This window comes from Enhydra lutris, unplaced genomic scaffold (assembly GCF_002288905.1).
Source record: "Enhydra lutris kenyoni isolate GAN:26980312 unplaced genomic scaffold, ASM228890v2 scaffoldscaffold2, whole genome shotgun sequence".
NCBI lineage: Eukaryota > Metazoa > Chordata > Mammalia > Carnivora > Mustelidae > Enhydra > Enhydra lutris.
This window is the reverse complement of record NW_019154086.1, coordinates 6,333,256-6,357,443: the sequence shown is the minus strand read 5'-3', so window position 1 is coordinate 6,357,443 and position 24,188 is coordinate 6,333,256. Positions and strand designations below refer to the sequence as shown.

The window sequence follows — 24,188 nt, the reverse complement described above, 5'->3', positions numbered from 1 at the left end:
TTTAGGTACCTGTACAGGTGTCTTCTGATCCGTTTTTGCATGAAAGAGGACTTCAAGGCCCAAACCTGGCCCTCTCTCTTACCTTTTTTGGTCTAATAACTCCTGATTTTGTCAATCTTAGGCTTCTCAAAGCTCACGTATTCTTCCTTCAGACTTTGATCTGATGATGACAAGAACGGCATTACTGGAGGCTCAGCCAAACTTTGATTTATTGCTTAAGACTGTCAGACTGTTACCAAAGAGTGGGCACTGCATTCTGGGTCTGAGTTTCTGATGACCTTCACTTTCTGATGACCTTTACTTTCTGATGACCTTCACTTGCTGATGACGTTGTTTGGCAGGTTTGGTCCCAAAAGTCAACTGACTGACAGAAATCTTTCTCCAATGGTCAGTCAGGATATATATATATATATATCCTGACTATATATATATACATACACACACACACACACACACATATATATATATATATGAAGATCTAGCATATTATAAGCAGATAATCAGGATGATCACTCTCTAAATAATTACAGTATGATTTCCTTTATTTTTTTTAATTTTATTTATTTATTTTGACAGAGAGAGATGACAGGTAGGCAGAGAGGCAGGCAGAGAGAGAAGAGGAAGCAGGCTCCCCACTAAGCAGAGAGCCCGATGTGGGGCCTGATCCCAGGACCCTGAGACCATGACCTGAGCTGAAGGCAGAGGCTTTTAACCCACTGAGCCACCCAGGCGTCCCATGATTTCCTTTATAAAAGTAAATGAGAGGGGCGCCTGGGTGGCTCAGTCGGTTAGGCATCTGCCTTTGGCTCAGGTCATGGTCCCAAAGTCCTGGGATCAAGTGTCGGGCTCCCTGCTCAGTGGGGAGTCTGCTTCTCCCTCTGCCTTTGCCTGCCATTCCCCCTGCTTGTGCGTGCATGCACTCTCTCTCTCTCTCCCTGTCAAATAAACTCTTCAAAAAAAAAAAAAAAGTAAATGAGAAACAGCAAATTTGGGGAGAAACCTTCTATAATTTCAAAATTACTTACACATAACTTCTTCCATGATCTAGAGAAATAATTTTAAACATGAATCTTGAGGTAATAGAATAGCTCCAGAGGAAGAATATATAGAGGCATTTAGTTATACATCTAGCCTTCACTGGAAATCAATTTCATTAGTTTCTTGGAATTGTAGTTTATATGTAATTTGAGGAAACATCTCCCTTAGCTGTTTTCTAGAAACTACCTGTAGACTATATTCTAGTAGACGTCTTTCGACTGCCTAAAATTTGGATGACATTGGCCTGGAATTTCGTGCCTTATGGAAATCCCAGTGTCCTAATACATCTGTGAATTCCTGGGAGACTATAATTTCATGGTCACTCTCGCTTTGCCTTCCTAAAATTTTTGGGTTCCACCTCCTCCATCTTCTGGTTGTTCCTTTATCTTGTCATTGACCCAGACATGAAGTTCAGCACTGTCCTTGATGTCTAAAAAAAAAAAAAAAAAAACTCATCCAAAATCAAGGTGAATGTCAGAGACTTTACTAAAGGTTTCAGAAATTGGAAGAGGCTTACATTTTTTTTTAAAGATTTTATTTATTTATTTGTTAGAGAGAGAGAGAGCGCGCGCATGAGCACAGGCAGACAGAGTGGTAGGCAGAGGCAGAGGGAGAAGCAGGCTCCCCGCCGAGCAAGGAGCCCGATGTGGGACTCGATCCCAGGACGCTGGGATCATGACCTGAGCCGAAGGCAGCTGCTTAACCCACTGAGCCACCCAGGCGTCCCGGAAGAGGCTTACATTTTGAATAACTGAAGTTACATATTAGATATTCATCCCCATTCTAAAATTTTGTCAAACCACTACATTATTTAGCCATCCTTTTTTTCCTCCTCTTCTCTTTTCCTGTTCTTTCCCTCACTCCCCAATTCCTATAGAATTCCCTATATTTTTATTCTCAAGTCCTGCTGTGCCCCTTGTGTCATGTGCTCCAGATATTTTTTTCAAGATATTTTCCTTTTTTTTTTTTTTTTTTTAAGATTTTACTTATTCATGAGACACACACAGAGAGAGGCAGGCAGAGGGAGAAGCGGGGAGCCCAGTTAGGGCTCAATCCCAGGACCCCAGGATCATGACCTGAGTCAAAGGCAGACACTTAACGGAATGAGCCACCCAGGTGCCCCAAGATATTTTCATAACAGAGTTACCTAAGAGAAATTCCAGTGCCAGTTGTAAACACGATCATGTTCTCACTGGCACGTACTTACAGCAGATGGCTAACTGAGCTCCTCTTTTTGGTCGGGCTATCTCAGCCACCATCTTCACTTGAAACTGAGCTCTCTTGTTCCAGAGGTGATGGCCAGTATACCAGCTGTGATATTTCTGGTGGCCAGTATGGCAAGGAAATGGGAAAAAGACGGCATCCCGTGTTGGACTAAATACAGAAAATGAGGTCATGGTGTGGGGGTGGGGGGTGCCGAAGCATGAGCTAGTCTCCTATCAACTCATATATTTATTGAACATTTGTTCTGTGAGGCTCTTCAGTAAAAGCAAGTGGGGGAATACCATCCTGCCCGTGATTCTCTGGCTCTACCAGGGACGGAAACTCCTAGAGTCCTAACAAAGTCTCATTTGTCCTCACTCAGGCTGAATGGAGAGAAGAGGTGAAAAAACACTTTGAAAAGATCAAAAGTGAGGGAACTTGTATACACCGATTAGATGAAGAGCTGATTCGGCGGCGCAGAGAGGAGCTCAGGTGGGCTGCTCCCTCCTTCTCCACCTCGTCCCATCCCCACATCTGCAGATCCTGGCAGGAACTCGCTTTGTGAATCACCGTTTCACCTTCTACACACCTTTCATCTCTGCTACTTACTGTTAATTCTCTTTAAAAGTTGCCCCCAGAGTTGACCCTCCCCCCTTTACCCTGCTGTCCCGTCCCCTCCCTGCAGCCTTGTTATCCTTCTTTATTATAGCTCTGCAGCCGGTGCTCCTGGAGCCAGGCTCTTTCTTCTTCGGTGCCTGTCCTAGGTGACATGAAGGGCAACACTTTATAAGAGGAAGTTCCTGGTCTCAAGATGCTTATGACTGATAAAGGGGTACAAAATGTAGCCATAGATAACCACCCGTATTAGGGCAGGATCTGTGCCCTAATAAGTACGGGGTCAGGGGTCAGCCTTATTGGCATATTTCCATGAACATGACTATATTATACTGTATTCTTATTAAGGTATTGTCAGTGGCACACAAAGGCTACACATTATACACAAATCATGGTCCGATTTTTATCCGTGCCCCCCACCCCAGCTATTCAGCATGGCTGGATATGGCCCCTAAGGATAAACCAAGCGAAAGCTTGAATTTTCCATCTCCCACTCCATCTTGCCCAAGTCGTTACCTCAGACACGGGACCCTTGAATTCAGATGGCCCTCAGACAAACGCTTTTGAGATAAACCATCCTGGTTCTTATTTCATTATAGCTGTTCTTTGTCATCCCCCTCACCCCCCGGTAGTCAGCTTTGCTGATCCTCTCTTTTCTTTGATAGGCATGCTCTGGATATTCGGGAACACTATGAGAGAAAACTTGAGCGGGCTAATAATTTATACATGGAACTTAGTGCCATCATGCTGCAGCTAGAAATGCGGGAGAAGGAGCTCATTAAGTATGTATCCAGACATCTGTCTGTCCTTCCCAAGTCGGGTCTATCAGTCAGCCCAAACGCACCGTTCTGCCATATTGCTGCTCCTCAAAACTAAAATGGCAGATGCTTGAGTCATTCACCCAGCATTCCTTAAGGGATGTGCTATACCCAGGTCCCTTCCCCCTGTGAAGTTTCAGTTGAGGGGAGTTGCTGCAGAGCTTGTTACAGAGGAATGTGCCCTTGACCGGCATTTGCAACTTCACCCCGCTGAATGGCTCCGAGAAGGGGTCCTCATCTGGAGAAAAGCTTGGTGTGGATGAGGGGGAGCCTTCTGCCCGATGGAGAAATAAGATGGCTGATGAAAGTGGTTTAAGGGATTCTTGACAAATGACAGGAGACCCCGGTCAGTGGTCCTGACCAAAACCATAACTGAAAATAAGTAGGTCTTCTACCATCGCCTTGTGTCTCTCGTGAGGTACGTTGGGGGAGGGAAGGTCAGCCCCTGAGCGCATCAGAGAGTGGAAGAGCACAGCGAAGTCCAGATTAGTTGAATTGAGCATCTTTTTTTTTTTCCTTTTTAACCTGAATAATAGTGTTGTTATTCAGATAGTGTATTTCTGCTAAGGGTGCCCAGAATCTGTGAGAGGAATTAGCCTGTGGAAACATCCTGCCCATCTTTCTTGTCTGCAGTGACTGAGCTGTGGCTTTTCCTTTCGTCTGTAGGCGTGAGCAAGCAGTGGAAAAGAAGTATCCTGGAACGTACAAACGACACCCCGTCCGTCCAATAATCCACCCCAATGCCATGGAGAAGCTCATGAAGAGGAAGGGCACGCCTCATAAATCAGGGATGCAGACCAAACGGTGAGACAGCTGTGCCAACCTGACATTCAGAGAAAGGGGAAAATATCCCCCCAAAAATACATGATCCCATGACGGTGTGTCTTCTCTGTAGCTCACTGTGGGCACACTTGCTCCAGAAAAAACAGAGTAGGAAAGTGAGAGGATGTGTCATGAACTCTAGGAATCTAGTTTTTACTCTCTGAGACATAGATACTTCTTGTCTCAGCATGGCATAGGGAAAGAGAAGTAAATGGAGGGCCAGGCCGACATGGATTCCAATCCCAGCTCTGCCCATTGGTATAAGCCATATGACGTAGACCATGTCATTTGTCCTCTTTCAGCCATGGGCAAAATGGTATAATGATCACATGTGAGATTTCTTTTTCTTTTTCTTTTTTTGACCCCTCCTGCACAGAATTGGGTTAATCATAATTCTTGTTGTAGGCAACATTGGTTCATGTGGGTCCCACTTTTACATATTCATTTAGTTAGTTCTTTTTAATAATGTAATAAGTGCCTGTAAATCCATTACCAGAAACAAAAGCAGGGGCTTTGATAATGACCTGTACCTCACCATGGAGGGCCCCTCATTCTATTCCTGCATGGGCTTTCGGTGAAGTTTAAATAAGAGAAATGTGAAATCACCTTACAAATCACAGGTGCTAAAAAATGAGTTTTTGAATAGTTAAAAAAATAAAAGATTGCCCTTTCCTCTAATTACAATGCATTTTCCTTATACTAGTTTAGTCTTAGAATGCTCTCCCAGTCAGTTTTTATTATCAGGCTCTACTAGATGCCCATTGCTCCCAAATAATGGAGAGTGGACTCTATTCTAGCCAAGTTAATGAAAAGGAAAGAAATGTCCCTAAAACCTGGGTATAGACCAAACGGTCTACTGCAGAATGCGGTGAGAATAAAGATAATGACAAAATGCAAACCAAGAATGTATTTTAAGTCTTTCAGAATGGCAGTTATTCTGAATAAGGCCATTCTACCCTAGTATGACTAATACAACGCTAAAACTACTGAAGAGTAGTTACATGGATTAATTCCAGTTTTTCTTTTACTTACCACCTGTGATCACCTTCTCATCAAGTTCTGAGAAATTGCAGGTGGCACCTGGCAAAACCCTCTGAGGATCCCAACACCTCTTTCTTTTAATGTCTTAATTGGAGACAGAGTTCACCTGCTGGCTCCTCCCTGCATTCTGCTACAGTTAAAACTAAGAGCTTTGGAGAAGAAAATAGTACTGTTTCATTCTTCAAAATGTGAGCGCATGTTTACTTTTAGTGTTGGCTGTGAGGAATATGTTTGGACGTTTGCCACCACCAGCAGATGCTTAGTGGACTGAGCACCCAGGAAGACAACCTGGAATGGGTCTTTGAGCTGCAAAGAGTTCTGCTCTTGGTTGATTGGCCCCTGGAGGATGTCAGTTTCCCATTGTTCGGACAGTCCAATGATTAAGTCAGAAGTCCAGTGACCTGGGAGGAGATCAGAGAGGAAAAACCATCCACCATCCTTTGGCCTAGGTATCAATGTGGGTTCAGTTGGGGACTAAAAAGAAGAGAATCAGAGTTCAGTTACGGATCCAGCAAGCCTGTTACAAGTGAGTACAATCCAATCCAGTGGTCTAAATACCTCATAATAAGGAGAGGCTCGGGATGGGGCTAAGAACTCTGCCTTAATGTCGGAAGACTTGGGTTCAAGTTGGGAGTTCTGCCACGGACTCCCTTTGGGATGGACACAAGCCAGCTAACCTCTCGGATCCCTCAGTACCCTTACCTGTAAAATGAATGTTGGAAAAATGAATAGTCGGAAACAAGTGTTTTATATATTGTAAAGTGCTTTGTCAACTGTGAAGTGCTGTGTCACTGTTACTCTGTGATTTTTGCACGGCCAGCTTCAATAAAAGCAGCCTTCGTCTGACTTAGACACTTTCACCTCAGCTCTCTTCCAGATCCTCCTATAGCCAGTCACTGGATAGGTAGGTGCCCCTAACTGGGCCTCGGAGGGCTCCCTTGCCTCAATAAAAGCCCCAGGACCTCCTCAGTCCACGTACTTTTTGTGGCAAAAGGTGGCCAGCTGACCACAGAACCATGAACCTGAGACAGGAAGGTGCTCACAGCAGCACAAGACTGTGCCCATCCTATCATATACCAACGTTACCTGGAACTTCCATGCTAAGAGGAGCCTCTAACTGTTCTCTTGAAAAGGAAAAAAAAAAAAGCACTACACCCTGGTGTCTCCTACACCCTGATGCCCGTTCATTTTCTACAAGCCCTAGCTGTTCAAATGTGGTCCTCAGTTCAGTGTCATGAGAGAGTGTGCTAGAAGTGCAGACTGTTGGGCCCCACCCCAGACCTGACCGACTCAGCCATTTAAGTAAGGTGATTTGTAGGACAGTTTAAATTTGTTATCTGAATCTCCAGGAAGCCAGCTTGGGGATTAGGAAAGACTTCTTGTCTGGATTCTGCCAGTGATGCACTGTGAGACCATGAGCCACTTTGGGTTTCGGTTTCCTCATCACATAAGGTAGAGGTGGGACTGTATCTGTGGTTTTTAAGCAAGGTCTGGGACACCCTAGGGCTTGCACAGATGTCAGCGATTACTGAGGAAGTAGAGAGGAAGAGGAGGGGGAGCCCATCGGGGAGGGGCTTTGTTCCCTTCCCACAAATGTCCCATTGTATCTGGGGTGGAAGAGGGTAGTTTGCAATGTAATTGACATATAACATTATATTAGTTTCGAGTGTACAACACAATTCAATATACATATATATTATGAAATAATTGCCACGCTAAGTCTAGTTAACATCCATTCATCACCACAAATAGCTATATTTTTTTCTTCTTGTGATAAGAACTTTCAAGATCTCTTAGAGACTTTCAGATATACAATACAGTACAACTAACTCAAAGCATGCGGGTTTGAACTGCATAGGTCCACTTGTATGTGAATCTTTTGCAGTGCAGTACTGTAAGTGTATTTTCTCTTATGATTTTCTTTTTTTTTTTTTTTTACTTGTTAGAATCTAAATTTTAATTTTAACTGTTTAAAACATTTATTCAGTGGGTAACTTATAAAATCTCTTATGATTTTCTTAACATTTTCTTTTCTCTAGCTTACTTTAAGAATATAGTCTGTAATACATATCACATACAAAATATGTATTAATCAACTGTTTATGTTATCAGTAAGGTAGCTGGTCAATGGTAGGCTATTTTTAAGCTTTTTTGGAGTCAAAAGTTATACCTGGATTTTTGACTGTGCACATTATCCAAGGGTCAGTTGTATCATTACCTATAGCCTCCATGCTGTACATTACATCCCAGGATTTATGTGGTTTATAACTGGAAGTTTGTACCTTTTGACCCTCTTCCTCCATTTTACCCATTCCCCTATCCCCCACCTCTGGCAACCACTAGTCTGTTCTGTTACTATATCTATTTTATATACCGAGTTTCTCGAGAAAAGGATTCTGTTGTTAAAATAAAGTTTGGGTCCTTCAGCACTGTAATCTGATGATTTGTGTCTAGTCCCTAAGAAGGAGGGAAGTAATGGTGCTCTCTGGTATCCTCAAGTCTCTGCCCATCAGTCCATCAGTTCAGAAACCATTTATTGTTTACCTGTGCACCATGAAATCAGTGCATGTGACATGTACCTTCAAGCCCTGGCTTGCTCTTGCACACAAGCTGCATGACCAGCCCAGTGAGCACTCGACAACAGACTAGGACAGGAGCCAGCACCATGCCAGGCCGCTCCTCGCAAGCCCTTCTCTTGCTGGCTCTGTCCAACCTCCTAGGCTCTGTACTATTTCCCCTTCCTCAATCCCCACCCCCTATGCCCCCTTCCTTAAACATGTTTGAATACTGAGAGTGAGCAAGGCTCCCTGCTAGTGTCCTTCCCATACATAGATGGATGGACATAGTCCCAGACCTCTGGGAGACCATGTCTTGACCAAAGTCCCTGAATTTAGCCTCCCACCTCATTAACCTGAGGTTTCCTTCTCTTGTGCCAGACCTCTGTGATTTGTGATCTGCTGCGGGATCTATCTAGATCCATCATCAGACAGATTTCTGATGGTGGGCAAACCCTTGCCTCTGCCTTGGCATGTTGGCACCAGGCTGATAGCCGAGGTTATGCGAAAGAGATCAAGAAACCTGTAGGGTAGAATTAGAACTTAAAGGGGATTGGGTACCTCAGCTAGGGAGGCACAGAATAAAATCCAGAAGGAATGAAGGAGATCCTCTATAGGTGGACATCGAGGTTGTTTCTAATTTTCTGCTATTTTAAACTATAGAATATAACACAGCGTCTTCAAACATATATCTGCATGCACATCTGTTACCTCCGTTGGATAAATCCCTGAACATGTGACTGCTGTTTCAAAGGGTGTGTGTACTTTCAGGTCTGCATTGCATTTCCCCAAACTTAAATGTGTTTCCAGATGTTGACAACGAAATCTTGTCTTTCCTCCCAGGCCAGATCTGTTGAGATCTGAAGGTATCCCCAGTACGGAGGTGGCTCCCGCTGCATCCCCTTTGTCTGGAAGTCCCAAAACGTCCACCTCGAGCAGCAAGAGCCGCTATCGGAGCAAGCCACGCCACCGCCGAGGGAACAGCAGAGGCAGCCACAGTGATTTCACAGGGATATTGAAAAACCAGCCAGCCCAGGACAGTTCACCCCATCCCACTGACCTACACCACGCTCAGTCCCAGTACCCTTCTCCCCATCACCACCATCCTCTGCAGCAGCAGTACCAGCAAGCCCCCCCTGCCGTGTCCCAGAGTCACCATCCCAGATTCAGTGTGCACGGACAGGACATCGCCACCTGCGCCAACAACCTGAGGTATTTTGGCCCAGCAGCGGCCCTGCGGAGCCCACTCAGCAACCATGCTCAGAGACAGATGCCCGGTTCCAGCCCCGACCTCATCTCCACGGCCATGGCGGCGGACTGCTGGAGAAGCTCTGAGCCTGATGCGGGCCCAGCTGGGCCCTGGGGCTGTTGTCAGGCTGACCCTTACGACCCCTGCCTCCAGTGCAGGCCAGAACAGTGTGGGTCCTTGGACATACCCTCTGCTGAGCCAGTGGGGAGGGGCCCCGACCTTTTCAAGTCACCAGCACACAATCCCCTCTTGGAAGATGCCCAAGGTTCCGAGAAAATGGGAGAAAGGGAATTCAAAGGCTGCAGGTCTGCGTCATCCCTTGGCATCCCTCACCACGTCACCCCCCCAGTGCTACCTCGAAACACAAGGCCCCTGCAAAAGGTAAGCTGTAATGACAGCCCGTCATGTTGTACACATTAGAAAGCCTACATCATGTGTCCGTTTTGTAAAAGGAAGAGATGACAGAAGCATAAACAGAGGTTTCTTTGACTTTAAATGCTCTCTCACCACACTGCTTAAGTGATGGACTAGAGACTGTGCTTTGGCAACTACGGAACCAGAGGACTGATTCAAATGTATCTAATTTATAAATAGATAAATAACCATATACTAGGGATATATAATCAAAACTAAAACTATCCTAGTCTAGTCCTGATGGATGTTGCAAGAAGGAAGGATCCCGTTATAGAACAAGTTTGAGAAACAGTATTCTCTCTCTCCTCTTGGAGATTCCTAATGAAAATCTACAAATCCTAGGCTTTAAAAAATCATACGATTCTTTGTTTCATCCAGCGTTTCCCTCACCTATTTGGCCATAATGGCTTTGAAAATAGTATCTATTAATATCCCATGGAACTAGCTTTCTTCACAATATATTTTGGAAGGGTGCCTGGCTGGCTCTGTCGGTAGAGCGTATGACTCTCAAGCTTGGGGTCATGAGTTCAAGCCCCATGTTGGGTGTGGAGCCTCAAGAAAAATAAAATAAAATATTTTAAAAAACCAATATATCTTGGAAAACCCTACCTTTATTAGTAACCATCATGACCCAGTGAGGCCTCCATCACTGAAACCTGTTCCTCCTCTTCTTCTCACCCACTGGCTGCCTAGGTTTTATTAGCTTGGAGGCAGTGTACCATAGTGGTTAAGAGCATGAACGTGGGAGCCAGAGAGATCTCAGTTCGAAGCAGAGCTCTTCCATTTAGAACTCTATTGGTTCTGAGAACCAATAGTTCACATTGGGGTCCTTATCTATAAATGGGGAGCAGAGTGGGCCCTGCCTCATTGGTTGATGTGAAGATTAAGTGAGTTAATACATATAAAGCACTTAGAACAGGACCTGGAACATAACAATCTTCCAAAAATGTTAGCTCATCTTGCTAATGAGTTAAAAATAAGATTATATATGAAAAGTGTTTAGCACAGTGCAAACACCCACTCAGTTCTCAGCATTGCCTCATCTCGTCAGCATTCATCAGGAGTGCAGTTGACGGAATAAAAGGGTCTAAAATGTAAATGAGTATGTTTCAGTTAACTAGACATTTAAAAGAAGTTGACATACCTGTCAGAATGGCTAGAATCAAAAAGACAAGAAATAACAGGTTGGAGAAGATGTGGAGAAAAGGGAACTCATGTGCACTGTTGGTGGGAATGCAAACTGGCGCAGCCATTGTGGAAAATAGTATGGAGGTTTTGCAAAAAATTAAAAATAGAAATACCATGTGATCCGGTAATTTCACTTCTGGGTATTTGCCCAAAGAAAACAAAAGAACTAATTAGAAAAGATACATGTACTCCTGTGTTTATTACAGTATCGTTTACAATGGCCAAGATATGGAAATAACCTGAGTATCCATCAATGGATGAATGAATAAAGAAGATGTGGGGTGTGTGTGTGTGTGTGTGTGTGTGTGTGTGTGTGTGTGTACATACGTACGTACATACATACATATACACAATGGGATATACTCAGCCATAAAAAAAAAGAATGAAATCTTGCCATTCATGACAACATGGATGGACCTATATGGTATTATGCTAAGCGAAATAAGTCAGACAGAAAAAGACAGATACTATATCAATCACTTACATGTGAAATCTAAAAAATAAAACAAAGGAACAAACAGAAAAACCCAGAAATAGGTTCAAAAATATGGAGAACAAATTAGTGGTTGCCAAAGGAGAGGGGGGTGGGGATAATGGGTGAAATAGGTAAAGGAGATTAAGAGGTTCCACCTCCCAGTTACAAAATAACTCACAAGGGGTGAAGAGTTAAGCATAGAGAATATAGTCAATAACGTAATAACTTTGTAAGGTGACAGATGATAACTATTTATTTTGGCAAGCAGAGCATAATATATAGGATTTTTGAATCTCTACACTACACATCTGAAACTAATACAATACTGTACCTCAGTTATACTTAAGTTTAAACAGAAGTTGAGGCTCAGAGCTACTGTCTCAGAACTGTATTTCTTCCCTCCATGCAGTGCTGCTGCCGACAAAGCCTTCCCAGAGATTAAATTGTGTTTGGGCAGTAAATTTGGGTTATTCTGCTCCCCCACCGCTCTATGGCCAGGAACGTGTATTTTTTGGGTAACAACTTTGAGATATAACTCACGTACCATAAAGTTCTCCCATTAAATGTACTGCCTCGTTCATTTATTCACAGTTAGGCAATCATCACCAATTTTAGAATATTTTCATCATCCCAAAAAGAAACCCTGTACCCTTTGGGAGCACTCCAGTCCACTCCCAAATAACACGTACCTTTGAACCATTCTGATGCCATTTTGATGAATTCTGTGGGCCAGCGGGGCCAGGGAGTGCACTCCCTCTACATTCGGCCTCATTGGAACAGTACTCCCACAGGGCAGTTCTGCTTCTTTTGACCAAGATCCACTTCCATGGTGCTTCGGGTAAATGTCATCTTGGCAGTATAACCCCGTGCCTGTCCTCTCTACTCAAAAGAGCATATCAGAATACAAATGGATAAGAATGATGGTATGTTAAAACTGACTTTAAAAATAAATTATCCTCAACCTTTGGTACTGTTACTTGGGCCGGGTTACCCACCTCACAATGGGTGGGAGTAATCCAGTGTGTCATGATTCTGTGGTAAGGATGGTTTATTTTAAGTGTGGCTGTTTGTTTTTTTTTTTAAGATGTGGAATTTATTAACATAATGTATTATTTGCCCCAGGGGTACAGATCTGTGAATCATCAGGCTTACACACTTCACAGCACTCACCATAGCACATACCCTTCCCAATGTCCATAACCCAACCACCTTCTCCCTCCCCCCTCCCCCCAGCAACCCTCAGTTTGTTTCATGAGATTAAGAGTCTCTTATGGTTTGTCTCCCTCCCGATCCCATCTTGTTTCGTTTTTTCCTTCCCACCCCCAAGACCCCCCGCCCTGCCTCTCAAATTCCTCATATCAGCGAGATCATATGATAATTGTCTTTCTCTGATTGACTTATTTTGCTCCAGTTCCATCCACGTCATCACAAATTTCTTTTGTTGGCTGCATAGTATTCCATTGTGTGTGCCCACATTCATGTGCCCCTTCAGATCACTACATTTGTATCTTTAGGGCAAATACCCAGTAGTGCCATTGCTGGGCCATAGGGTAGCTCTATTTTCAACTTTTTGAGGAAACTCCATGCTGTTTTCCAGAGTGGCTGCACCAGCTTGCATTCCCACCAACAGTGTAGGAGGGTTCCCCTTTCCCTGCATCCTCGCCAGCATCTGCCATTTCCTGACTTGTTAATTTTAGCCATTCTGACTGGTGTGAGGTGGTATCTCACTGTGGTTTTGATTTGTATTTCCCTGATGCCGAGTGGTATGGAGCTAAGTGTGGCTTTTCTTATGTTCTCAAAGAGAGATGGTCTCTTCCTTTTGAAGGAAGATCAAATTCTCAGACAAGACACTTACATAGCCTTTCTAGATCAACCACAGAGCCCTGGCAATCACAAGGCCTCAGATGTCCCAACCAGAGCTCCCTTATCCTTACCAACAAGCTGACTCCATAAGGCACTGTGTACCTGTTTTGTATTCATGGTGGAAGGAGAAACACAAGATGTGGTTTGACACTCAAATAATGTCTGCCTTGGTAGTGCAAATGAGCATAGTAACTATAATATTAGTGAAAAAGTGATTGGTACATAGAAGGGAAAAGGTAGTTGGGGACTCCACTTCTTGGTGGAGTCCCTAGGTCAGGGCCTGGACCATGAATGACAATGATTACAAGAGACTGCCCCCAAAATCCAAGACCTTCTCTCTAGTTTCCCCTCCCCATCACTCACCTTGGATAATCTCATGGAGTCCTTACCTACTAGAGGGCAAAATTCCCATTTACTCAGTTCTGTGTGTCTTCTAGCATCTAATACAGACCCTGTCCTCAGGGACACCGAGGAAAGGTTGCTGAATGAATGAGTGAAAAAATATATGTTTATTTTTTTAAAAGATTTTATTTATTTATTTGAGAGAGAAAGCACGAGCAGGGGGAGGGGCAGAGGGAGAGGGAGAGAGAATCTCAAGCAGACTCCCTGCTGAGCAGGGAGCCCAATGCGGGGCTCAATCCCAGGATCCTGGGATCATGACATGAGCCAAAGGCAGGTGCTTAACCAACTGAGCTACCCAGGCGCCCCTGAAAATACATATGTTTAAAGATGACACCTAGCAAACTGCTATTTAGTGCCTTTTTGATTATAAACATTTTACACCAAATGTGTGTGTGTGTGTGTGTGTGTGTATGTGTAAGAGAGAGAGAGAAAGAGAGACACAGATTAAGATAAAATTCTTTCTCCTTGTTCTCCTCAGAGTGGAGATGACTCCTCAGAAGAGGAAGAAGGGGAAGTAGATAGTGAAGTTGAATTTCCACGAAGACAGAGGTAAACCCAACAAACACATGTCCTGCTTTCAGTGTAATGGGGAAAATCCCGAGTCTGCCATACCTCCTGTTCAGGCAGGTCACTTTTAAACAACTCCCCTGTAGGGAGATTCGAACTCATCATCCCTGTTTTCCCATTGTGACGTTTTGGCCACTTGGTTTGCATAGCAGATCCTAGTTCATTAGAATTCATTTCTTAGGAACTTCAAGATAAGGAGCATAAATAGGGATTCAAGGTTACAGTTGAGAATGGAGATGAGAGATGACCATCCTGTTTTGTGGATAATTTGATGGGTTTTTGGTGTACCTCCCTATATTAGTCTCTCTGGCTACTATAGCAAAATACCACAGGCTGGATGGCTTCAATAATGGAAATTTATCTTTCACGGTTGAGACTGGGAAGTCCAAGACAGGGGTCCTGGTGAGGACTCTCTTCCCATCTTGCAGACAGCAACCTTCTTGCTGTGTCCTTATAGGGCTGGTTGCGGGGAGAGGGGTAGTGTGGAAAAGCGGGGGGTACAGAAGTGGGGGGAGAGATCTTCCCCTTTTAAGGTCACAGTCCCGTGGGATTATGGCCCCACCCTTTTTATCTCATTTGACCTTATTTACCTCCTAAGAGTTCATGTCCAGATTCGGTCATACTAGGGATAGGGCTTCAACATATGAATTGGGCTTGGGGGTGGACACACTTCAGTTCATAGCACTCTCCATGGCTTTGGATATTATGCCTTAAATTAAGTGTAATTAATTAAATTGAGTCATCACTCAGCCCAGCCTTAAAAATCGCTTCCTGCCTAGCCAGGAAGAATAATTTTGCTGGTAGGATTAAATTGAAGAAGGACCCTCCCCCTACTTCAGGAAGAAGAGCTGTCTTTTGTAGAAGTAGGGAAGCTCGTTTTCCTCCAAGAAAGCCTCTTCTGCAAGTACATGTTCTGTTCTTGAAGCATAGGACTCTAAGAACCGCCCCCAGGAAGACTTGTGTACCTGCCCAGAAACAGGAATTCTCTGCAAACCAAGGGACTCCTTTGGTAAATTGAATTCCAGGTCCTCACACTGCCCCCAAGTTAAATCCATTCTCATTCCCTGAGCTACTCTTGCCACATTGCTGTTGCTACCTTATTGTCTCCTTGGTTTCTCTGATGTGGTGAGATTGGATCCAAGTAAAGCATCTTCATTCTCTGAACTCACACTACTGACTTCACAGTTTATTACTTCCAGCTTTGTTCCTGAGACGCACCATGAGCTCGACCCACCTGATGGCTTCCTGCCTTTCTTGTTAGCTTCAAATTATATTTATGTTTTCACTGCATGGTTTTATTTTTATATCATAACATTTTTCTCCCTATCTCCTTTCTGTTACCAGCCTTGAGATGTTTGTGAATCCTACTTTAATTTCCCTTTCCCATCTGGGCTCTTTTCATGTGTCCTTGATTCCTGCCCACCCCCGGCCCCCAACCTCAGCCTATCACCTGGCCTGGTCAGTGGCAAGCCTCAGATCATAAGCCATCAAAATCACTTTGTACTAAGAGATACAGAAAGATCAGACAATGACAAAGAAAAAAGGGAGTCTTCTTTTTATTATTTGTTTTGTTTTGAAACCAATGTAAGCTAACGGCATTCTTATTTACTAGTCTACTTATAAACAAGGGGAAAGAAATGAAATTTTTGCAAATCCTCGCTCCGCCTGCCTATCCCCCCACCTCCATCTTGCCTCATCTGAGCTAAACTCACATGTTCACTGGAATGAGCCATTAACTGATGAGGCAGTGCCCCAGCTGTGGAGTGAATGTTCCTTTCCAAGCCCATTTCCACTGGGGGTCAGCTGACAGGGCGAAGGCACTTGGCCTTCCAGGGCTGCCGTGCCCAATGGGCATTGCAACTGGGGTGAGGGAAGAGGTAGGGAATGACATGGTATGAGCTCTGAGTAGACCCAGCCCAAGACACAGCTCTGCCTTTTCTGGCGATGTGGCCTGGAACAAGTCACTTTCGTTATCTGGCTCCAGTTTTATGATCTAGAAAGGAGTTAGACCAAAGAATCTCCCAAGACTCTCTTACCTGTAAGAATCTGGGAGGTCTGTGCACAAGAAACAAGACAGCTCCATATCGTGTGTGCGTGTGCACGCTGGGGTCAGACCAGCTGAGGTTTTCAAAGACCAGCAGTAGCCAGCAGCTCTGGAATGTAATGTTTAGCTACAGAAACATACAAACCAAATGCAAAGGGAGAGTCAGGTTTCCTTCTCTTTTGCTTTAAAGTTAAAGCAAAACTTTATTCGAATCTGTATTCGAATCTCCCTTGGGGGTTGGGAGAAGCCTAGACGACCTCTTGACGAGGCTACAAGGCTATGATGGAGAGGCAAGGGAAGAACAGCAGTTGTGCATGTGATTAAGGTCCTCTGGTTCTTTGTGGTTCTAGGCCCCATCGCTGTATCAGCAGCTGCCAGTCATATTCGACCTTTAGCTCTGAGAATTTCTCTGTGTCTGATGGAGAGGAGGGAAATACCAGTGACCACTCCAACAGTCCTGATGAGTTAGCAGACAAGCTTGAAGGCCACCTGGCGGAGAAGCTGGATGACCTACTGTCGCAAACACCAGAGATCCCCATTGAGATATCCTCGCATTCCGACGGGCTCTCTGACAAGGAGTGCGCTGTGCGCCGCGTGAAGACACAGATGTCTCTGGGCAAGCTGTGTGCAGAGGAACGTGGCTATGAGGTGGGGCTTCTCCCTTCTCATCACTGTAGCTTCTTGGGCTTACAGCATGCCTGTGTCCCTGAGCCCTTTACAGTTACCATTTAGTATATGAGATAAGACAGGTGCCTCCAAGAAGTAAGTAGAATCCAGAGATCCACACAGCTCTCCAAATAAGGGCAGGGCTCCCAAATGAGGCACAAACATCAAATTGCACAGGCCTCCTTCATTCTAAGGTCAGGTCAAACATGACCTCCTCCTGACCTCGTCTCGCTCCTCCGTGTCCCCACCATCCCCTGGATGACGCTCTCATTGCACATGGGACACTTGAGGTCCTGCACAGCACAGGCCAGTCCCTGTCTTGGAAGATGGGCTAGCACAGTGGCTGAGAGGGTACACCGGGCATCTGAACAGACGCCACACCCAGCCGGGGTTCTCTACTGACTGCCGCGCTGGGCAAGCTGCTCACCTGTGGGTCCGGGTTGGTGTCTGCAAGGGGCAGTGATGACAGCGTCTGTCTCCTAGGGTGCTTGTGAAGATTAAGTGGGTTTCTGGTCGTAAAGCACTTGCAGGAGTGCCCAGATCACAGCCGACACTATGCAAGTGGGGCTGAGGCGGTCCTGCTGTAATTGCCATCATCATCGTGGCCGTCATCACCTTTCTAGGTCTTCTTTCTCCAGGAGCCCTGCAAGGGCAGGACCTGGCCTCATGTATCTTAGCCAGCAACCCAGAGCGGTGCCTGTCACGTGGGAGGTGGCCAATATGCATTTACTAAGCAATTGCCCAAGTGAATGGAGGTTTTATTTTGTCTCCACTTTGCAGAATCCTATGCAGTTTGAAGATTCGGACTGTGACTCTTCCGATGGAGAGTGTTCTGACGCCACGGTGAGGACCAATAAACACTACAGCTCTGCTACTTGGTAATGGAGGAAAACCCATCCTGAAGATCTCACGACTATACTGGCATTTCAGATCCTTTCCCCCGTCCCCCCCAGACTCTTTCCCCTCTCTCCTTGCTTTTTTGTCTGGGAAGAGAGCTGCCCCATCTTTCTTACCCCTAGAAATGAGCTGCAATAACAGGAACATGAGACTTCGCAAATCTCTGGAAAAAAAATATCCAAATGAAATTAAGTCTCACTGAACATTTCAATCAAGAATGGCAGGGATCTATTTTATTGAATATTCTAGCTACTGTAACATTGATATTTATTTTTGTTTGACATTTTAACACTTTGTACTGTAAAGAGTGAACTATATATGATAGAGAGAGACAATAATTTCTTGCAAAAAAAAAAGAGAGAGAGAGAGAGAGAGTGAGAGATAAAGGAAGAAAGAAGTGGAATTTAGGAGCAACATCCTTGGGAATTTGTGGGGCCAGGAGGTATTATTGCTACTTGAACAGGGGACCAGTTCTTTTGGCCATAAGTGACTGAAGAAGAGCCAGAGCAAGACATATTATTTTAGAAAACAAAGAACAACAAAAGAAAAACAATTCCAGGTAACTTGTGAACAGACCACATTAAGTTCAACCAGCTTGTCCACATGGGTGATGGAAATTGTCTAGAAAAGATTGGTGACCAGATACTTACACCCAAGGTCGTTGAGGGCATGTGCTTCCTCCAGGAGGAAGAAGACAACTATACCTGTGGAAGCTGATTTCATTTGAAAAATTTGAAGCAGCATTTTGTAGTGAGACTTACAGATAGCATCAGACCTTGTCTTTGACAAATACTTCCCTTTTTAATGCCTTCATCGTCATGACCTTGACCAATGTGTGACCTTGACCATTGTGTTGATTTTTCAGACTCAAGTGCCATTTTCTTGTAGCCTATTTCCTTTCCACCTGTTGACCACTTCCTTTAGGAAGAAGGGTGAGGGGTGCTGATTTAAGAGAGAGAGGAGATTTACCACAGTTTTTGAAAAGCAAATGTGGAATTAATGGAAGTACATTCTCACAGTGTCTCAGTTGAGCTTCAAGCAGAAGATGAGACTGCCCCTCTGTGGAACCCGGTTGCTTGTCTACTAGAGTCATATTGATTCAAACAGAACACACTTTGAAGGCAGCTAGCATGTGTGTGAGTCTGTCCAGTGTCCAACCCCAAGCCATCCCCCTTGTTTTCATTTATTAACTCATCCTATCCGGGAAGCTTTAGTGCGTGGCTACCACTAGCAGCATAAAGGCAAAACAAGCATCTTGCAAAAGGCAACCCCTTTCCCACCACAACAGCATTTTCATTAAATGCAACTTGTAAAATGTATTTTACTGCACTCTGGATCAATGCAGTTTGGAATAATTGGATTTGGAAATTTCTGGAAAGAACAACCTGTGCTGAGCAGCAATTAGAAAGATCTGACATTGTCCAAGGCATGAGGTTCTGCTTGGCTTGGGGTCATGGGCTTTGAAAAGTACCCCAGGGTACTTGATGGTGCCTCAGCTCCAAGGAAATTTTTACCTAGAATTTTATATAGAAGCAGGTGTTGGCCTAGCTTCTGTCTCTTTCTCCAAGAAAGGTTACTGTCAAACAACCTCTCTAGGCTCAAGACCTAAAGACCGTGGCTCAACGCTTTGGTACTGCATCATGTTGGACATTAGGAAAGACTTACACATACAGGTATTAAACTATTTCCAACTCAGATGAAACCATTGCCCCCCCTCGGTGTCACTGATTGCATCAGCCAAAAAGGAAAGGCGGAGGGAATTTAGAGCAGTTCCTTTTGCTTGTTTGATCCCTCCATTTGTTTACACTTTATGTTGAGACATTGATTTAAAATTTAGTGTCTATAATTTATAGCTCTTAGCTTGGATGAAGGAGAATGTTTAACTTATACAGAGAGCAGTATTGTTTGCATTAAATTATTCCATTTTGTATAAATTCTGTAGCTGGACTACATGAAAAATCTTAAGTTATGGCATTATTATCATTGTTATTTTATTTTATAATAATTATCATTCTCATTTTCTGTTGATCAGAAGGTGTGGTTTACAGTGTAGCACAATGATTGTGTGTATTGCTAACCGTGAGTAATGATGGCTTTTTATGACCTTGATGAAGGAATGAAAATGGAACTGCCATTTGGGAGCTCCCTGGTACTCCCCTTAGTTGTAGTCCCTCATTTTCTCTGTGCAACAACAATCATTGAGGGTCTGGGTTCTGCACTGGAGCCCAGTGGATACACTGTGGTTTTTGACTTGATCCTCAAAGCTCCTGGGTGGGCAGGTGACTGAGTGGATGGACAAAGACTTCAAAAGCTGTAAACTTTCTCAAGTTTCATAAGAAATAAAATCATGGGACTACCTTAGAAGCCAAAAGAGAATTATTTAGTGTCCTGGGAGGAACCGGCCTAGGGAGTTTCCTCCCGGGGCCCGTGGGTTAGGCAGCGTCGGGAGCGGTCGGCAGTTCGTCATCTCCTTCCTGCTGGGTCCTGTAGCATCAAAACCTTTTTTTTTTCTCTCCTGGCTGGGAATAGCAAAGAAACATTAAAAAGAAGCAAACAAAAATTTAAAAAAAAATATATATATATATGTCATGACACTGACATAAATTGCCTAGCTGTGATGTCATCCCATAAAAGATGAGAGAAATTCTAGAAGGAGGCCTAGTCGCTTAGAGGGTGATAGGGCTGGAAAGGTACCTTGAAAGGCCGTAGTTTGCATCGTTGGACTTTCAACCACACTGTACTGTAAATCCCTCTGCTTCGTCGCTTCTGGGAACAGAGAAGCTACAAGCCTACATCCTCCTTCTCTCCAACTTGAAACGTGCTTCAGCTCGTCCAGTTCTTGCCCACCTCTAGTGGCAAAAGGGAAACGTGAGGGTCAGCTTCTGTCTTACGCCTCTCAGTGATGGTCTTCCCAGAAAACTCATACCTGATACCTCATAATTCTGATATTTTTTTGAATTCCCATCTTGACTGCTTGTCATGATAATGCCATATCTACCTATTGGGTTTACTGTTATGAGCATGTTAGGCTAGTAGGGCAGTGTTGAATCTTTAGCCATTCCTTGTATTGTCAAGAGTTGAATAAAGTTCCACGTTGAACGTTTTTATTTTTATTTTTATTTTTAGTAGAAGTGACTAGAGGCTTCAGAAGAGAACAGTATCGATAGCCTAGGTTAAAAGCCTTTTCTAGCATAGCCTGGCCCTTCATTGCCTGCCTTGAGCTAACCAGGACCGTTGTGAATCAGTGTATGTTTCTTTGAGAACAACTCCACGGTTACCTGAAGACTGCTGCGTCCAGAGCTCGGGGAATCGAAGAGCTGATTCTTCAGTCCTCAGGACTCTGATTTCAAGCTTCAGTGTTGGGATTGAAAAGTTAACCCCCTTGGGATGAGTGTTCACCCTCATTTAGCATCTGTTTTTGACTGACTGCAAAATAATGAGTTTTCATTTGTCTTGCCGGTGAACATTTGGTTTTGATTTTATCTATTTCTAGATCATGTCCTCTGATAACAATTCCTATTAAACTTGCTTAGCAGAGGGACTGACAAGCGACATCCACTTTGAAATGGTAATAGACCTTACTGCCCGTGAAGTTTAGATCTGTTTGTAAGATAGTGGGGAGTTCCTACTCAAAAAGGGTGAAGATAGCTAGCTAGCTCTGTGGTAAGATGATTTGGTGCAGCCTACTGGAATTTCAGATATTTAAAAACTTTAGTATCAACAAATCATCCTTATAGAATTAAGGATTTTTTTAAAGTAGTGCTTAGAAAGTACTGGACATTTCAGGGCCTCATTGTGCTAACTTTCCCTCTTATCCCAAGTAATAGATGTGATGGTATTGGAGTTTCCTGGTACCAACCCAATTTTAAATGCCCTTCCCTACTGTGAAACACTGACATCCATTCTGTGTGAATGCAGCCTTACTGATCAAATATTTTACTTTTTTATCCCCATGCTCTTTTGTCTCAAGTTTTTCCCCTTTTCGTAAAATGTTCTCATTTGAACTTCCTGGAACTGAATTCTCCAGAATAGAACACATTGGAATCCAAGTACCTGCTTTGCAGTACAGTGTGCTGTTTTGTTTTTCCACTAAGCCAGAAACCAAAATAGGACTGTATACTGCCCTCCACCACCTCCACCCCAAACGCCCAAGATTGATGTTACTTACTGACCGCCATCTTCTTTCCTGCCGAGCCTGGACCCAGCCTCAGAACCTCTCCCAACAGAGCGCTGGGAACAACCACCACCATCTGATTAGAATTGGTGTGTAAGGGGAGATCTGTTTTGGCATCCCAATCCTAAACTCATAATTAATTCTCTCAAGGTGGTTTGGTATCTTGAGTTAGCCCTGAAGGGAGAGTGACAGGATCACACCAGTATCCTCCTTCTGGAGCCCACCCTGTGGCTCACTGGCAGGAAAAAAGCCACTTGCTTCCACCCACTGCCCTTTTGGACAATTCCAGTTGAAGAATTTCCAAACACTGATGAACGGAATTCAAAAGTGTCTCTTCATTTATATCATTTCATTGTGTTCAATAAGGATGTTCCTCCCTCCCCTTCTACGAACAAAGTATGTTAAGTCCCAGTTATTTGCTTCTTTGTTAGGCTCCATGAGGCTAATGTACCAAAACAATGTGATACTCTTTTTAAGACTTTGACTTGTACTGTCAGTATGAATTTAGTGCCTTTCCAGGCAGCAAGATTTTTCTTCTTCGCTGATTTCATAGAATAAACACCCTTGTATACCCCTACCACTAATGTTACCAACCTCATAGACTAGCACGTAAGAATTACATTAGTTGGCTCGTTTGCATGGTACAACCAATACTGCAAGCACCTAGTCAAACTGGAATGAACAAGGTTGCCAAGTGGAAGACCCTTCTGGAACCTGGAACACTTCTCAGGGACAAACGGCAGAAGAGGGGAGCTCTCAAAGCACTGCTTTGAGAAACAGGGTTACCTCAAAGGAGTTGGGGTGAGGCTTTTAACTGTCACATGATGAGGGTATCGTGGCAGGATTTCACAGAGACAGGCCCCCACGTGGATGCAAGGCTGCTGTAAGGAAACTTCCAGCAGAATGCCAGGCTTACTCTCTGGAGCCACTTCACAGCACTCAGGGGAACACCGGCTCCTGGCCCCAGGCTGCTGCCCAGTGACCTGGCAGAAGGGGTCCTCCAGTGGTTCTCCACAGAGAGCCCCCCCCAGTCAAAATGTGCAAGCTCTTAGGAAGATGTCCCTCAGGGACTATATTACCCAGGTGGCTCTCCACTTCTCCTCAGATTCCAGAAGTCGGAAGACCCACTTGGATTCTTGATTGCAATAACTGGAGTTCCTATCAATTTGGAGCAAATTCTTTTCTGTGGCTAAGTCTCAAAATGAGCTTCCTCATGTCTCCTCTGGGTCTCCAGCCCCGTCAGTCCCCCGCTTCCTGTGGTTTCTGATGCCAGCTCCATCTGTACTGAGCGATTGTATGGTGAGGGGAACAAGAGCAATGAGCGAAGCAAACCAATGCATGGAATTAAACAAAAAGTGTGCTTCACTCTTTCCTGGTCGTGTCTTTTCCTAAGGTGCTGTGTGTGTCCTGAAAGCTGCCTTCACAATCAAGGCACTTGTCAGAGCTTTAGGGAAGGGAAGACTCGACAGGCAGGGTGTCCTGCGGCCAGGAAAGGCAGGTGTGGAGAAGCTGGTTTCTGTGGCTCTGTTGTTTCAGACACACCCATAGAAGGAAGGGAAACCATTGTTTTCTTTGCTCATAGTCTCTCCTTGATTGTTTTGTCAGTCTGGACAAGAGCTTCCTGCCTTCCCACAGCTTCCCTGCTGCCATCCATCTTGTAGTTCCTCCTATGTTATTAGTGACCCCACTATAAAGTGGGTGTAGAGAAGAAACAGAGGAAAACAAAAATCTGGCGTCCAAAGAGTCATCGTGGTAAGATGCCTCCTGAGAGCAGAAAGCTAAAACACCATTTTGGGTTATCCACTTTTCAGCCAATCCTGACTCCCACTGGCAAGGGGAATGGAAAGTTAGCAACATGTCCACCACACACCACACAGAACATTTATATCCATTTATTTGGGAAATTGCTTTACCTGTAAACTCACAACTGGTAAGGCACATTGTAGCAAAATCATGGGGGAAAAGAGAGACAAACACAAGGATCCTGTGAAGGGCGGAGGGCATGTACTTGCAGTAGTGTAGAAAACACTGGTTTCCCCCTTCCCTCCCCCTCCTCCAGAACACACAAAGCCACAGATTTCACAAAGCCTTCTCCTCACCCCTACTTGTTACCAAGCTTTCTTTAAAGCAACACAACTTCAAAAATGAAGTCCTTGT

General features: G+C 44.3%; 1 protein-coding gene across 1 annotated transcript in view; it reads left to right on the top strand.

The window, feature by feature from the left end:
* LOC111150584 (mitogen-activated protein kinase kinase kinase 13) overlaps positions 1 to 18,213 on the top strand; it is a 90,876-nt gene extending 72,663 nt beyond the window's left edge. Inside the window, exons 8-14 of the mRNA XM_022508092.1 lie at positions 2,624 to 2,733; positions 3,522 to 3,638; positions 4,341 to 4,478; positions 8,936 to 9,722; positions 14,162 to 14,232; positions 16,645 to 16,942; positions 17,741 to 18,213. Of these exons, the coding sequence (XP_022363800.1) occupies positions 2,624 to 2,733; positions 3,522 to 3,638; positions 4,341 to 4,478; positions 8,936 to 9,722; positions 14,162 to 14,232; positions 16,645 to 16,942; positions 17,741 to 17,842 (1,623 nt within the window). The 3' untranslated portion in view covers positions 17,843 to 18,213. The remainder of the gene's footprint in view (positions 1 to 2,623; positions 2,734 to 3,521; positions 3,639 to 4,340; positions 4,479 to 8,935; positions 9,723 to 14,161; positions 14,233 to 16,644; positions 16,943 to 17,740) is intronic.
* Positions 18,214 to 24,188: the final 5,975 nt, after the last annotated feature.